The sequence below is a fragment of the Bison bison genome, unplaced genomic scaffold (genome assembly GCF_000754665.1).
Source record: "Bison bison bison isolate TAMUID 2011002044 unplaced genomic scaffold, Bison_UMD1.0 scf7180017863702, whole genome shotgun sequence".
NCBI lineage: Eukaryota > Metazoa > Chordata > Mammalia > Artiodactyla > Bovidae > Bison > Bison bison.
In genome coordinates this window covers 4,394,568-4,411,293 of record NW_011494274.1, presented here as the reverse complement: position 1 = coordinate 4,411,293, position 16,726 = coordinate 4,394,568, and the positions used below count along the sequence as shown (strand labels likewise).

Below are 16,726 nucleotides of genomic sequence, written 5' to 3'. Positions count from 1 at the left end.
GCTGGACCCTGGTATATCTATGTTCTTTCTTAAGTACCGAAAAGGGAAGAATGAGGTGGGGTGGGTAGAAAAAAAAGAAGGAAACTTTTCTAAGTGTGTGGCTTAAATTATGTGTATTATTTTAAAAGAAAAGGGAACATGACCCAGGAGTCTAAATTAATCTAATATTGTTAATACTGAACATGCAGGTGCAGGTTGGTATACATTCCACCCTCGAGAAATATTTTCCTACAGTAGATAAGCTGCTCACATTTTGCTCACGTTTTTTGTTTTGAACGAGCATCTCCTAAGGAAATGTAGCATGACATTGGTACTAACTGCATGTGTAAATACATCATATCGGCAAACTATAAAATATAAATTATGTATCATCATTCATGTAGTATCTACAAATCTGTAACAGTGGAAAAAAGATGGTATTTAATAATACAATAAAAATATTCTTATCAAAAAAAAAAAGAAGAAAGTCTAAAAGTTTTATAAATCAAAACCTAATTGAGAAGTAAAACACAAGGAGAACAGAATCTGTATATAGCTGAGCGTAGGTGGTTTTTAGCTCGTATTTTAGGTAAGAAAACTGTTTAGCTCATTCACATGAAACAAGCAGGTGAAGTAGTAAAGCTGAACCGTGAAAACCCCTATCAATTATTTTTAGCATGCCTCTTAATTTTCTTTTTCCCCTGGTTTCTTGTCTTGTGTGCCAGAGTCTTGAACAGGTAACCCCTTGACGGGGTGTCGGCGATAAATGGGCCGTGAAGGAAACATCAGCAAATGCAATAAGGCAAATCCTGCCATAATTATGTAGTCCACCCAGACTGTTGAGCCACATACCCGTAGATAAATCCAAGTGCCGTAGAAAAGAGTCAGATCCTGAAACGTGTGTTCAGTTAGTGTCTGGCCCTTGTAATCCTTGAGTGTGAGCAGTGAGTCCAGATGCTCCGGCATGATGGGGTGAGCGGGCAGGAATGGGGCAAGGGCCCCAGCTTGGGGGCTGTGCGGGGCGGGGGCTGGTCCTCCTTGCAGACTGGAGGGCAGCTGAGCCGGGGAGTGTGATGACCGCTCACCCCCTCCTCCTTGAGAGCCTTTTCAGAAGTGTCTTCAACCTCTCCTTGGCCAGAACTTGGTCACGTGGCCAGTACTCCCCCCACTGTCCGCTGGGCAGCAGCTCGCCCACACAAGGGGGCTGTCCCAAGGAGAGAGGGGAAAGGCTCATTGGAGCAGCAGCTAGCCGTCCTGGGCATTGCTGTCTAACCTCATTTTTTGTTTTCCACTCTGCTGTCATTTGATAGAGACATATGTCTCTCCATGGTCACATCCTCAGATTATCAGTGTTTATGCATCCTTAAGAGTTCCTTTAACCATAAAGGTTAAAGGAGTTAACTTTTAGCAGTTCCATAAATTTGTCTGTACAAACACTTCTTGATTCTCATAAGGTTAGGTTTTATTATTCACTCTGCAGCCCAGCTTCTTCAATTTTTAAGTGGTATCTCTTAGTTTTTAAACTGTGTTACTGTTTTTCATGTCATTTAAAGGAGCTTTAAAATATGTGCGTAGTGTATTTAGGAAAGGGTTTTCAGTATTCAGCTGCTGTACATTCATTTATGTATTAATTCCCATATCTGAGTATATTTTATGTGGGAGGCACTGGCGAGCCAAAAGATACACTATAACAGGAACAAGTTACAAGTTGTGACAAGTGCTGTGAAGAGCGTCAGCAGGCAGATGAGATAGCAAGTAGAGGGAGGTAAGGGGGAGGAAAGTTGGGAGTGGGGACAGCTTTGAATAGGGTGGTTAGGAAGTGCTGTCTTTCTCTGAAGGATATCTAAGCTCTACAGTGTAAACTCTTCTCTTTTGATTTATATAACTTCCCTTTGCAGTATTATTAAATCTAAGAAAACACCTGAAACCATTCCATCTGAATGTTTAACACACTATCTGTAGTTGAAACACAATACTTGACATATGCTTTCTATATGCTACTCTATCAGAGATTAATTTGAAAAGCAAAAGCAATTTCTCTAGTAGACTTTGGAATTTAGGAGATGAGCAGAATTGCAGAACTAGACCTAAACTGGCCATAATGCATTGGTTTATCCTAAGGTTTTCAAAGCCCCTTACTTCCTCTCCCTGTTTGTCCTATCTTATTTAATGACACAGAAAAGTTTTTAAATTCAAAATAAGCCCCCTCAGTGAATCTTAACAGAATTCCAAAACACTCTTCCTTTGACAGAAGAATAGGAAATGCTAAGTAGGATTTTATCCCACAGGAATCATTATTGGCCCCTATGTTCTTGTTCGGAATTTAGTTATTCTTACTATACTGTGGCTATAAAAGAAAATTAAATCCTAAAATCTAATAAGCATGAACTTGGCTTAATGTTTCAGATTGTGTTCTTTGCTGTCTTCTATGAGAGATTTATAGAAGATAAAATTCGACAGTTTGTTGATTTGTGCTGTATGAGTAATGTAAGTACTTTCTGACTTTATCTTGCAACTGTTATTTCTCTCTTTTTAAAGGTCATGAGTACATTAAAAGAGGCTTTAAAAGTGATTTGGTATGATTGGATTTTTAGTCTGATTTCCACTGGTGGTTAATTCCAGAGATGGTTATAATGAGCTACAAGTTTAATATTTGCTGTCTTAAAATTTCCTTCTCTATTTGCAAGTTCTTAATTATAAATCCCTTATGCTACCAAATTGTTGACTTAGCCTGAAATCCCTGAAAGATTTTCATGTATCAATCCTGTTTCTTCTTTTCTTGGAAGTGTCTTCAGTCTCTTTTCCATCTACTTTTTAAAATAACCTCATTATCCTTTATTACCTTATTATTCCCTTTTTATGTTGTCTAAGAATTCAACTCTCATTATTTTGAGAGAAAGGAAGCAATTTCAAGAAGAACTTAATTTTTATTGTTTTGCAGATGAATTGCTAACTGGTCCTTCTCTTTTTATAGATATCAGTGTTTCTGTTATCCCACAGATGTTTTGGCTACTACATCCATGGTAGATCAGTACATGGGCATGCTGATACTAATATGGAAGAAATGAATATGAATCTTAAAAGAGAAGCGGTATATTTTACATCATTTTGTTTTTTTAAGATGAGAGGTTTTCATAATCTGGGATTTGTAGTAGTATTTTAAAAAAATCCTCATTGATTACTTTTAAAAGTTGCTAGAATATCGACTCATTACCCTGAACATTAAAAGAGAACAAATCACATATCATCCTGCAGTTCCTTTATGGAGTGTATTTCAAGGTAAACTGAATAGTTCACGAGGGAAAGATCTTCCTGATGGAAGCAAGTAAAAGAATTCTAAGTTAGAAAATTACCATTTTGTATTGACTAATGAATTAATGTATATAGGCTACAATCATCAATGGATGCTAAAACAATTGAATGAAGGATAACAGGGAACTTTATAGTCAGGTTGACATTTTCTGAACACACTGGCTCAATCTTACAACATGAAAAAATTAGGAAGACTGACATGATGTACTTCCTGTTATGATGCAGTGAGGAAATACCTAATATCACCCATGAAATACTCTTGCCTAAGAAAATTGAGCCTGAATGTAATCAAGACTCTAGCTCTAACAGGAAATCAAGTCCCTAGTTTACAGTAAATAGAGGGGATAGACAAAATAAGTAATACCACAGAAGTGTTTAGCCAGATGCAGAATGTTAGGATGTCTCATAAGACAAATGACCCAGTGTCCCCAACAAATTAGAGGCATGAAAAGAAAAGGAGTGATGGTGGTGGTAGAAGAAAGTTGTTAGATGTTAATTTTAAGGGAAAAAAAAAAAATCAAATACAACGTGTAGACTTTGGATCCTGATTCAAAGAGCCAACTATCAAATTAAAAAAAAAAAAAAAAAACCTTTGGAAAAAATCTTGGCGATTTAATGGGCTAAATATTAAATTATATTAAGGAAAGATCAATTTTATTAGGTGTGAAAATGGCATATTTTTCAAGGTCTTAATGGTTAGAGATACTAATTTGCAAATGAAATGACATGGTATCTGGAGTCTGCTTTAAAAGAAAAAAGTTAGGAAGATAGATGAAACAAAATTGGTAAAACTGTAATTGTTGAAGTTGAGTGATGGATGGTTCACTGTTCTCTCTACTATATATTTTAGAAAACTTCCATAAGAAAATTTCAAAAAGAAAAATATGTACCTAAGAGGAAAAACCAAGAGGATTTATTGATTAACAGACTATGCCTGTGACTTGCAAGAATTTAAAACATGGTCATAACATCTCAGTTCAGTTCACTCGCTCAGTCATGTCCGACTCTACGCGATCCCATGAACCGCAGCACGCCAGGCTTCCTTGTCCATAAACAACTGCCAGAGTCTACCCAAACCCACGTCCATTGCAACAGGGATGCCATCCAACCATCTCATCCTCTGTCGTCCCCTTCTCCTCCTGCCCTCAATCTTCCTCAGCATCAGGGTCTTTTCAAATGAGTCAGTTCTTCACATCAGGTGGCCAAAGTATTGGAGTTTCAGCTTCAACATCAGTCCTTCCAGTGAACACCCAGGACTGGTTTCCTTTCAGATGGACTGGTTGGATCTCCTTGCAGTCCAAGGGACTCTTAAGAGTCTTCTCCAACACCACAGTTCAAAAGCATCAATTCTTCGGTGCTCAGCTTTCTGTATAGTCCAACTCTCATATCCATACATGACCACTGGAAAAACCATAGCCTTGACTAGACAGACCTTTGTTGGCAAAGTAATGTCTCTGCTTTTGAATATGCTATCTAGGTTGGTCATAACTTTCCTTCCAAGGAGTAAGCGTCTTTTAGAGGAACAATTTATTTAATACATTGAACTGAATCAGTTGGTTAACTGTGAGAAATTATACCTGGATTGAAGAGTTAAATTTTAAAAATGAAACTATGAAAACCTAGAAAAGAATATTTCAGTTTGGGAGATGACAAAGTGTAAAATAGAGAAAGTATCAAAGTATTATTTATTGTATAGAATATTTATTATTTATTAATATTTATTAATGTATAGAACACTTATATAGCCACAATTATATAGATAAAAGACATAGGGTAAAATTTCCATAGTAAATATGATAAAGATATTGATCACAATACTGAAAATCATATAAATCAATAAGCAAACTAAGTTAAAAGCTTAATAGAGGGAATTCCCTGGCAATCCAGTGGTTAAGACTCCATGCTTCCTTTGTAGGGGGACTGGTTTGATCCTGGTTGGGAAACTAAGATTCTGCCTATCACATGAGCACAGCCAAGAAAAAGAAAAAACAAGCAAGCAAAAAAAAAAAAAAAAACTCTTCAATGACAAAAGATTTTTTAAAATAAGTAAATAACAGAATAGACTAAAAACCTCTAAAAATATTAAACTCACAAATCATGGAGGAAATGAATGTGAAAAGAACATGTATTTTCTTCAAATTACCAAATTTATTTTAAAAAGCTAATACTTAGTAGCATCAAGGACAGGGTGTAATGGGCACTGATCTTAGGATACATTTTCATACACCTGCTGGAAAGCATTTGACAGTATATACCAAGAGCTTTCTGAGAGTTCATTATCTTCAACTTACTGATTCTATGAATCTAACTAAAGGAAATAATTAACAATGTGAATAAGTGATTACGTTCAGGATCTTTATCATGGGTTATTTATAAGGACAAAGAATACATAAAAATGAAAGAATATTAAGTAAATTGGCTTATCTATACAGTGAAACCTTCAGTTCAGTTCAGTTCAGTCGCTCAGTCATGTCTGACTCTTTGCGACCCTATGAATTGCAGAACGCCAGGCCTCCCTGTCCATCACCAACTCCCGGAGTTCACTCAGACTCATGTCCATTGAGTCAGTGCTGCCATCCAGCCATCTCATCCTCTGTCTTCCCCTTCTCCTCCTGCCCCCAATCCCTCCCAGCATCAGAGTCTTTTCCAATGAGTCAACTCTTCGCATGAGGTGGCCAAAGTACTGGAGTTTCAGCTTTAGCATCATTCCTTCCAAAGAAATCCCAGGGCTGATCTCCTTCAGAATGGACTGGTTGGATCTCCTTGCAGTCCAAGGGACTCTCAAGAGTCTTCTCCAACACCACAGTTCAAAGGCATCAATTCTTCGACCCTCAGCCTTCTTCACAGTCTGACTCTCACATCCATACATGACCACAGGAAAAACCATAGCCTTGACTAGACGAACCTTTGTTGGCAAAGTAATGTCTCTGCTTTTGAATATGCTATCTAGGTTGGTCATAACTTTTCCTTCCAAGGAGTAAGCGTCTTTTAATTTCATGGCTGCAGTCACCATCTGCAGTGATTTTGGAGCCCAAACAAATAAAGTCTGACACTGTTTCCACTGTTTTCCCATGTATTTCCCATGAAGTGATGGGACCAGATGCCATGATCTTCGTTTTCTGAATGTTGAGCTTTAACCCAACTTCACTTTTCACTCTCCACTTTCACTTTCATCAAGAGGCTTTTTAGTTCCTCTTCACTTTCTGCCATAAGAGTGAAACCTTAGGTAAACATTAAAACTCATGTTTTATAGAACATTTAATGATCCCAAGAGTTGCTCAGAATATAATGTTACATGAAAAAGAAATCAGTATGATCCAGGTTTTATACCATCTCTATGCATATGCCTAGACAACAACTAATGAAATACCTTAAAATACTGGTATCTCTTGGTGTTGCAATTATAGATGAATTTTTTTCTTTTTGTATTTCTCTGTGTTTTATAAATTCTCTATAATCAGGATTTTTTTAAATAAATTCACTACTCATAGACTGCCTTTAAGTCAGTAGAAAACCAAGTGTCATGTTTGCAGCTTAGGTTTAGACAAAGGAGGAGAATGTTAAGCTCCAGAGTAGCCAAATAAAGTTAAGAATGGAGGCAAGAATACTTAAACTGAACCATGAAGCATCTATGAGAATTGGCTAGGTCAGGGGTAGGATAAAATGTTACAGACTTATGGTTCTCGGGAATCAAATTGTGTCAAAGAGACTTGCAGTAGATATCTGATCTGTAACATTAACCATTGGGTCATGTATCACTACCTTTTTAGTGAAATTAATTGAGGAAGTGTATTCATTGTTTAGAGAACAAAAAAAGACCATTTATAAAAGTTGCTAATTCTAAGACTAGACTTTTTATCATTTATTAAAGAGCAATAAATTGATTATAAAGAAAGCTAAGACTATCAATATATGGTGAACTTAGTAGGAGTTTTTTTTTTAAGTAGGGAGGAGTAAAGCCACCTGCACAGGGGTATAATGAAGTAGAAATGAGTAAGACCTGGAGCGTAGTGAGCCTTGGGTGCTGTTACAATTGCTTTGTCTCAAATAGAGTTTCCGTACAACTTCAGTTGGCTTCCAAGTCTTATAATATTAAATATTGCATCTTCTTTTTAAGATAGGCAGAATTTTTATTATCTTGATCTTAACATAAATTTTTTTAACTTTTCAGGAAAATTTATGTAGCCAAAGAGGTTTGGTACCTAATACAGATGGTCAGACTTTTCAGATTGCAATTTCTAGCCAGATGAGGCAACACTATGACAGAATTCATGAGACACTAACAAGGGTTTGTATAACTATAATTCAGATATATTTTCTCAATATTTCGTATTATTTAGATACCGAGAACGTAAGGCATGTTTCATTTACCCTTGTCTCTTTTTCACATTAGAAAAATGGCCCTGCTAGACTATTGAGTTCCTCAGGAAGTACTTTTGAGCAGAGTGTAAAAGCATATCATACTATGAATAAATTTCTTGGCTCTTTCATCGATCATGTATGTATCATCATTTATTTTTAAGTTAGAGTCAAAATGGAGTATTTAAAAAGGGTAACCAGGAATGTCAGTTATTTCTTCTGTCAACCAAGTCAGTGAACTTAGAACCCTTGTGGGGTTGGTTGGTTGGTTGTTTTGCTGTAAAAACTAATACTGTTTTGGCTGAAAAAATTAATACTTTGTGGATGGAGTTAGGTTATGTAAAAGTAAAACGAGATTTTTACATGTCTGTTAGCATGATGATTACCTTAAAATATGTCTATACTGGAATTTTGTTAGTTACCAAATATTATCAATTATTTATTGTAGAAATATGCTATGGTTGTATTCATGAAAAGCTCATTATAAACTGATTTTCAGTACATCTAGCCCTAAGTACTACTATCAGCATTTAAAATTTAAAACATTCTTAAAGAGAATTTTGTTATAAAGTCCAGTGTAATAAATTGTCTTGGAAGAACCAAACCCAAAGATTTTCTTTGGGTACTTTCATTTTTATTTTTCTTTCCTTCTGATTTTGTAAAAATTGGGAAGCATTTATTTCACTGCTATTTTCAAATGACTCTTATTTTTTCTATTAGGTTCATAAGGAAATGGACTACTTTATAAAAGATAAATTGCTTCTTGAAAGAATTCTTGGCATGGAATTCATGGAACCAATGGAAAAAAGCATCTTTTACAATGGTATCCTTCAAATGCCTTTGCTGAACTTTATTTTTATTTCCCAAGCTTGAAAGAACATAATTGTAGTTATTTTCTTTTGATTTTATACCTTTATCTAGGAAACTTAGTAAACTTTAAGGAATTATAGGAGTTTTCTATGTCCCATTTTATTATAGGTCATGTAGGAAGAAATATATATATACAAGATAATTATTCTACAAAAAAGTAAAAAATGAAGCTGAATTTTAAAATCAGTTGTCCACATGGAAGAGATAGTAAAACAAATACATAGAAGCTTATGTATTGAAATACTCATTCAGTGGCACACTTATGAAACATTTAAAGAAGAAGAATGTTTATGATTTATCTTAAGTTTTCATTTTATCCAGCTTCTTAAGAATGGCACATATGTATGACAGGAGTAGTGACTAAAATGGTTATTTTATCATTAAAAAGAAAGTATATATGTCACTTTTAATATATATGTTAATAACCGCTTGTGTGGCTTGGAAGAATGGAAATGGTATGCTATACCCAGTGTCCTGGCCTGGATATCACTCACCCTGGTGTTATTGAGAAGTACATGTTGTGCCAGTCCTGGGATACACAGACCAATGGTCCCTCCCTTGGGCATCTTGATAGTAGATTGTGGAAGGCAGGCATGTGATGGATGAGTGGAGTGATGCTGGGATAGAAGTGTGTGCAGACACGAGTTATACTGGGTGTGGAAAGGAAACTTAGCTAGACGCAGAGTGAAGCCAGATGACAACATGGTGAAGTTTGAACTGGGTCTTAAAAATAAGTTAGTTGTCAAACAGGAGGGTCCAGGGAAGAGAGGTGAAGATATTTGTGCAGAAGGGGGAAAGGGCATTATGTACTTAATGAACTTTATGATTGAAGCCTGGAATGGAGTGAGAGAGTTGCATGAATGATAAAGAAGGCAGAGACCGAATCCCAAAGGCCTTGTCTCACACCTTAAGGAGTTTTGCTTTATTTTATCTGTAGAGCACTTGTTTTCAAAAACATTTTTAAAAAATGTTTTGTCCTACAGGACATGCACTGGTTGCTCCATGAAGGTATGAGAAGAAAATATTAAAATGTCTATTTGTATATTTGCAATTCCATCATTCTTAATTTATATATTTTTAAAATTATATGCAGTAGTAATTCATAAACTATGCCTATTCTGAGATGCATGCTCAACATCTTATTCTGATAGGGATACATGATCAAAATAATTTGGAAACCACTTCTAATGAACATGGATGTCATCAGAAAGCCTTCATATCTGATTGATAAATTGGAAGAATTATTTTGACGGGAGTTAAACAGATGCAAGACTATAATAATATAACTTAGTCATTAAGAATATAGCTTTCAGAGTCTTCTGGTCTTGGGTTTGAAATCTGCTCCTAGTTTTGTGAACTTGAGAAAGTTGTTTTCCTTTCTGAACTTTAATTATTAAACTTCTGTAAAGTATAACCTTCTAAAGGTTGTTGTGTTTACATATGTGTAATCATTGGGTAAAGAACCTGGTGTGGGTGGGCACTCAGTAAAGTGATGTTGTTACCATTTCTAATAATAATAATAATACAGTCATCATCACCATCTTCATCTCTTTTGGGAAATGAGAATATGAGCAAAGGCAGTAGCGATGGGGATAAAGAGGAAGAGATGGCCAGAAATGTTAAGGGAAAGAAGGGGTAGGAGAGAAAGAGCAGTCAAAAATGATGAGGAGTTCTAGCTTGACGAGGTGGCTGGCGGTGGTGCCACCCTTCACCGAGACACAGAGTGCAGGTGGAGGATCAGGTTGTGAGGGGAAGAGGATGAGTTTGGTTTTGAGTATGTGGTGTCTATGGTACCTTTGGGACATCTCGGAAGAGATGTCCAGTCAGCCATTAAATGTAAGGGACTGGGGGACTGGATCTGAGGGGAAAGTGAAAGTGCACAGTAAGTTGGGAAATCTCATCAGAGGAGGTCATTGCTGGAGCAACAGCAGTGAAAGATTGCTCAGGAAGAGTCTACAGAGCTGGCTTGTTTGTTAGAATATGTATACAAGTATATGTACAGAAGTGCACGTCTTGTAAGGGTATAGCTTAATGCTCAGTGAATTTTCACAAACTGAATATATTCCTGTAACTAGCATCCTGATCAAAAAAGAGTGTTATAAACAAGCCAGATGCCCTCTTGTATAAAAACAAGGGTCCTAACTGAGTGTTCGTGGGCCGCTGCATCGCTGAAGAGGCTCTGGCCCTCCCTGAAATTGTGTGCGAGAATCATGTGTGTGCTTTCCCCACTGCCTCTTGTGAAAGGGCCTGTACCTTTCATTAGAATCTTAAAAGGGTGTTCACATCCCCAAAAGGATGAAGCCACCCCAGCTTGGAGAATGAAAAGAGGTCTCAGAGCAGAACCTAAATTGTAACACTCTTCTAGTCCTTGCTGGTTTTGTTTTGCCTTAAAAAAAAATTGAAATATAGTTGATTTACAATGCTGTGTTTTTATTTACAATGCTGTGCTATACAAGAGAGTGTGTTTTGCTTTTTAAATTTCATCTATCTTCAAGAATTTTTCTAAGATTCTTTAACCTTTAGTTATATAAACAAATAGAGAAAGGACCATTACCTGGTCATTGAAAATATAGACTGTATACTTAAATTAGTAACAGTTACCAAGCTTTTGCTGCAAATGTTAAAACTACTTTCCTTGGTTAACCTTTTATATTAGCAAATTTAATACCCCTTGTTTATTTTTTATAAGTCATGAAGTATTTTTTCTTTTTTTTAAATTCAAGTATAATTGACATATAATACCATGGAGTATTATAGTAACTAGTTGTTTTTAAATATCCAAGTTTTATCACCAGAAATTTACCACATGTTTATTATTCTATTTTTAAATTTCTAATTTACATCTTCTAAATTGCCTTTTTTTTTTAATAGATGAAGGGTATTCTTTCAGCAGTGTTCTGTATTATGGAAATGAAGCTACTCTTCTTATTTATGATCTGATGTTCTTCTGTGTTGTGGATTTGGCTTGCCAAAATTTTATTTTAGCAGCCTTCCTTACATACCTACAACAAGAGGTAAATTTAAGAATTTTTTGTGGATTTCTTTGAAGAGAAATATGTGAGAAGTAGATATTTATTTTTATTGCAGAGAGTAACAATGTCTACTTTCACTCAGAATTTATAAAGATTTAGAATTTGATTAGCCCTGCCAAAGAAAGGAAAAACATTTCAACCAAGTTCATTCTACACTCTCCTTCAGAGTCAGTGAAATACCAAGGACTCGTGGAGGGCATAAGTTGCTTGAGCAAATGTGAAAGAAATCCAGTAGGAAGACATTTAAGTTACCTTTCTCTCTTAGATGCCAGCATTGAGCAGAATTAGAATTGCGTTTACCATCTGCACCAGATGTTACCATTACAAAAAGGCAAACTCTGAGATCTAGCTCAGGGCTCAGCCAGTGTAACTTTCAATTCACACATCACCTGCCTGCTTGGATGAAAAAACAGCTGCGTGGATCAGTGTGGAACCTGAAACGGAGACTTCAAGAAAAGCCAAGTTTGTTCTAGAAATGTTAGCATTCGTATCACCCACATGTTCCCCACTTAGGTCAAAGTAGTGTATGAGTTAGTGGTGTGATGGGTTAGTTCTTGATAGAGACCTAGAATTATGAACAAATTTTGTTCATAACAGTTCTTTTGATATTTCCATAGATTTTAGAGCTAGGGGAAACTTGTCTTGCCAAATATTTAAAAGTATATTCTTATGAACATAAGGGAATTTGTATTAATTTATTAAAACATATTCTGAATAGGGACATATGCTGCTTCAGTATTATGAAAGATGATAGTCTTGAAATAGTTTTGTGTATCACCATAGAATTCAGGTGTCTGATACATGAAAATAAATAGTTGCAAGAATTGGCTAGTTTAATTTAGATATTTTAACTGACATACACATTTAATTTCCTTTATATATATTTTCCCTCTGAATTGTTTTTACTTTTTTTTTCAGATTTTTAGATTTATTCGTAATGCAGTAGGACAGAAGAATTTGGCATCCAAAACACTGGTGGATCAAAGATTCCTGATTTAATTTACTGAATAGATAAAGGCAATTATGATCATGGCAAAAAAAGCTCACGATTATCAAGTTAGTTTGCCATATTTTTTAAAACTTGTAATACAAATTATTCTATTTTTATTTGTTTTCTAATCTACAGGAAGATTTATTTTTATAACTCATAGAAACATAAACTTGCTTTGTGAATATGTAATATGATACAATGAAAAATATTGTTTTCCTGTTATGCATGGTATTTAATTTACCAGCTCGTAAACTAGATAGCTCTGACAATGGGACCAAAAAAAAAGTCTAAATTGCTTTCAGCATAACATTTTTTAAATGATAATCAAAACAGTCCCTATCATTTGTGTCTGTAAGATTATTTTATAACTAGATTTGTGTATATTTTCTCACATTGAAAAAAAAAATTGATTCCAATTCAAGCCTAGTTTTCAGTGCATTTTGTTTTACATATTTTATGGTTAAATAAATGTTGAAAGTATTTTCACGTTTGCTTAGATATTTGAAATTGTATGTGGGCTGACTCAGTTGCTCACCCTGGCAGCGAACTGATTCACTGTTGGATTAATAGGCAGTTTGTGAAATGGTACATTCTCATTCCTTTGTTTCTCTGCATTATTAGGTCAATATGCTGTTTCCATGAAGTATATTTATATCTATAATATATAAATATCATTTATATTATTGAGCTGTAATATGTGACATTTCCCCCAAGATAGTTTTTTATATATTTTAATTACTCAACATTCTAAAAGCACTTCCAAACTTTTGCTCTTTAATTGTGTTTAAAGATTATAAGTAACAGGTGAACTGTAAGTTATCATGTTATGTGAAAGTGGTTTATTGAAAGCAAACTTAGGCCTGAGCCATGTAGCCAATAATTCTCTGATATCATTTTTTTTCAAAATACTCTTTAATAATCCTTTTCATTGGATACTATGAACTTAAAAGTCACCTTATTCAAGTATAATGGTCATTAATGCCCAAAGCAACATTTCTTTCTGCCTTCTGGTTAATGCTGTGTAAATACCTAAATGTATTGCTATGTAAATATTGTTTATATTACTAAATTGAAAATATAGAATAAAGCATTTAGTGTTTCTCTTTCCTGTTTGATTTAGTATATATTTTGTGAAATAGCATTTAGGAGTACACTGCTGGATCTGGTGTCCCCAGCCACTGCTGAAGTTGAATCCTTTAAAAGCGTTACTGGAACTTTGAGGATGACTGAGGAGAAAGAGGGGAGGCTAATAAGTTGAGGATCTGAAACTCCGCTTTCTTAAGGGTCAGCGTACAGAGATGCCTTTCTAAAAGGCTCAGAGATAAATAAACATAACAGCCTGGATTTGTAAAGCCACCTACTCAGAAGCTTATGAAAAAAATGACAACTCTCATTCCACATATGAGAAGTTAATATTCATGTGAATGTTTGTAAGTGGAAATTTCAAAAAACAGGTCAGTTGGCTCATCTGCTGATAAATTAAGGCAGAGAAAAGACATTTCAAGTAGTTTTGTACAGTATTATTTTTACTTTGGTTAGGTACATAAGAGTGCGTTCGGGTTTTCCTGTATTGTTGACTACTGTGTTCATATTGCATGATTTAAACTTTGGGATCACGTGCTTAATTCTCTGCTAGACCTGTAGTCTTTTGTCCGTTTCTGTAACACCAACCCACTGTGCGTGTGTGCTCAGTCACTCAGTTGTGTCCAACTCTTTTGTGACCCCATGGACTGTACCCTGCCAGGCTCATCTGTCCACGGGATTATCCAGGCAAGAATACTGGAGTGGGTTGAAATTACCTCCTCAAGGGAATCTTCTTGACCCAGGGATCGAGCCTGCGTCTCATGTGTCTCTTGCGTTAGCAGGCAGATTCTTGGGAAGCTCCCCACCCACTGTACTTTGTATCTTATATCCCTAATTTTTCTGATTACATGGAAACATTTGGTAAATCTCTTGGTCATTTCATCATGAAGCAACCCTAGGTTCACCTAGAGGTCCTTTACAAGCTCCTGTGTGCTTCGTACCCTCCTTAGAAATGCACAGGCCCTGAAAAGAAGTCTGCACACAGTCTCTAGTATGTGATGTTTACGTTTGCTTCCTTCTTGGACTGCTTCCCTACCAAACTGCCTTTTGAGAAGGTCTGCTGTTTACCTAGATTGAGCAGCATTCAGAGTGCCCATTAATTCAGTGCTTGCAGGCATGAAACAGGTAAACGGATACTTTTTTGTTGTCTGTAAACATTGACAATAAAAGCTGAGAGGAAATAAATATAAATGGAAGAGCAGTGTGGCTTAATGGAAAATGCTTCAGATTTAATAGCAGATGCTACATATTTGAATTAAAATTTTGCCCTTTGTCACTCACTAGCTTTGTGACTTTACACCAAGTCATTTGGCATCTTTGAGCTTCATTCCACATCTTTACAGTAGACATGATATCTTTTGCTTACCACTGTGTCGATTAATTCATTAGGATAGACTTATAATAACCATAAACACTGGGATTTTTATGTACTTTAGTTTGAAATTTGTGCCTTCTTGCTAATAAATTCTTTGATACTAAAACTGTGGTTACTGATTTCAGTAAGTAACCAATGAAGATGCTGGGCCTTCTGCTTCAGTCACCCCAGCCTCAGTGAGGAAGAGGCCTCGGTTGATGTCACAGCCTTTAATGAAAGGAGGCAAGAAGGAGCTTTTACACCATGTTGTGAGTGTGCTTTGTGGTACACATTAGAAAAAAGGAGTAGAGAGTGGAATATCGTCTCTGGAAAGGAGGGTTTCTCTCTTAACATGTTCATTCAAGCGACACTGCTTCCCATTCCCACTCCGGAGGTGCTCAGAAGGGTAAGACAATTAGTAGAGGAAACAGGCGTGTTAACCAATTATTACAGCAATCTGAAAAGTGCTACAGCCACCAGAATGTGATGTGGGGAAAGCTCTTAGGTCTATCTGGTCATCAGGGCTTTGACCTGACAAAGTATTTGATCTAAGTTTAGACGAGTGCAGTCAAAGGAAAGTATAAGCTCTGAGATGAAGCACATGGCCATTGAGTACTATAGGTAGTTTGAATAGGTATATTTATGCTTTTTACAAATACTCTGTATATTACATTTTAACATCTTAATTTTTTTTTTTTTTCCTGGCTAGGGAGAGACTGCCCTATTGGGACTAGCCAATTCTTAGAGGTAGCAAAAGGCTCAGCCAGAAGCGGGCCTCTGATAGCAAAACTCACCAATCCAGAGCCACACCTGCACCATCTGGCCCTAATCCCCCAGAAAGCAGCATCCCTCTGCCTTCATAATCCAGGCAACCAGGGAACTCCTTTAGCCTAGGGCCTGCTGGAGTGATTCAAGCTAGCCAGTCCCAAGTCATTACCCTGCCCTGCCTTGCCTTTCCTGCAGAATGCAGAACCTGATAAAGGCCAGGACCCAGGCTCACCCCTCGCTCCTCCCGTCGGTCTCTGTCTCCCGACCGACGCTGGTGCTTCCCCACATGGCTCTGCATGGCGTGGGTCCTGTTCCTAGGACCTGCGAGTACAATAAACTCTGTTTTCCTGAGCCTCTCCTGTTCCTCTTGGTGCTGAACCTGACTGATTCCCATAAAAGAACCCAGGACAGTGCATTTGGGGATTTTGGAGGGAGACGGTAGGAAAGGAAAACAGGAGCCGTGTCTCTAAAAGTCTTTATATCAAGCCCTGGTGTGTGGAGAGTTAGCCAAGCTAAGTTTCCCGGTCTGCCTTCAAATGAATACTCAGCACCCCAGCGAATGATTGAATGGACAGGGCAAGAGAGGGCCTTCCACAGTCAGATTGCTCTGGTATTATTGATGCTCTGGGGCTGGGACATTGGTGCTCCTGCCCCTCTGTTGCCTGGCTGCATGTTAACAAGAAAATATATTGCCTAAGAGAGGCGGTAAGGCATAAAGGGTAGTTGCTGCTGCTAAGTTGCTGCTAAGTCACTTCAGTCATGTCTGACTCTGTGTGACCCCATAGACAGCAGCCCACCAGGCTCCCCCGTCCCTGGGATTCTCTAGGCAAGAACACTGGAGTGGGTTGCCATTTCCTTCTCCAATGCATGAAAGTGAAAAGTGAAAGGGAAGTCGCTCAGTCATGTCCAACTCTTCGTGACCCCATGGACTGCAGCGCACCAGGCTCCTCCATCCATGGGATTTTCCAGGCAAGAGTA

The 16,726-nt window shown here is 36.8% G+C and overlaps 1 protein-coding gene across 3 annotated transcripts in view; it reads left to right on the top strand.

Moving 5' to 3' along the window:
* Nucleotides 1–13,649, top strand: part of TMEM67 (transmembrane protein 67) — a 45,995-nt gene extending 32,346 nt beyond the window's left edge. For all 3 annotated transcript variants that reach the window (XM_010833516.1, XM_010833517.1, XM_010833515.1), the window contains 7 exons: nt 2,386–2,466; nt 2,954–3,070; nt 7,463–7,579; nt 7,685–7,789; nt 8,371–8,473; nt 11,392–11,534; nt 12,471–13,649. In XM_010833516.1, the coding sequence (XP_010831818.1) occupies nt 2,386–2,466; nt 2,954–3,070; nt 7,463–7,579; nt 7,685–7,789; nt 8,371–8,473; nt 11,392–11,534; nt 12,471–12,551 (747 nt within the window). In that variant the 3' untranslated portion in view covers nt 12,552–13,649. The remainder of the gene's footprint in view (nt 1–2,385; nt 2,467–2,953; nt 3,071–7,462; nt 7,580–7,684; nt 7,790–8,370; nt 8,474–11,391; nt 11,535–12,470) is intronic.
* The last annotated feature ends 3,077 nt before the right edge of the window (nt 13,650–16,726 follow it).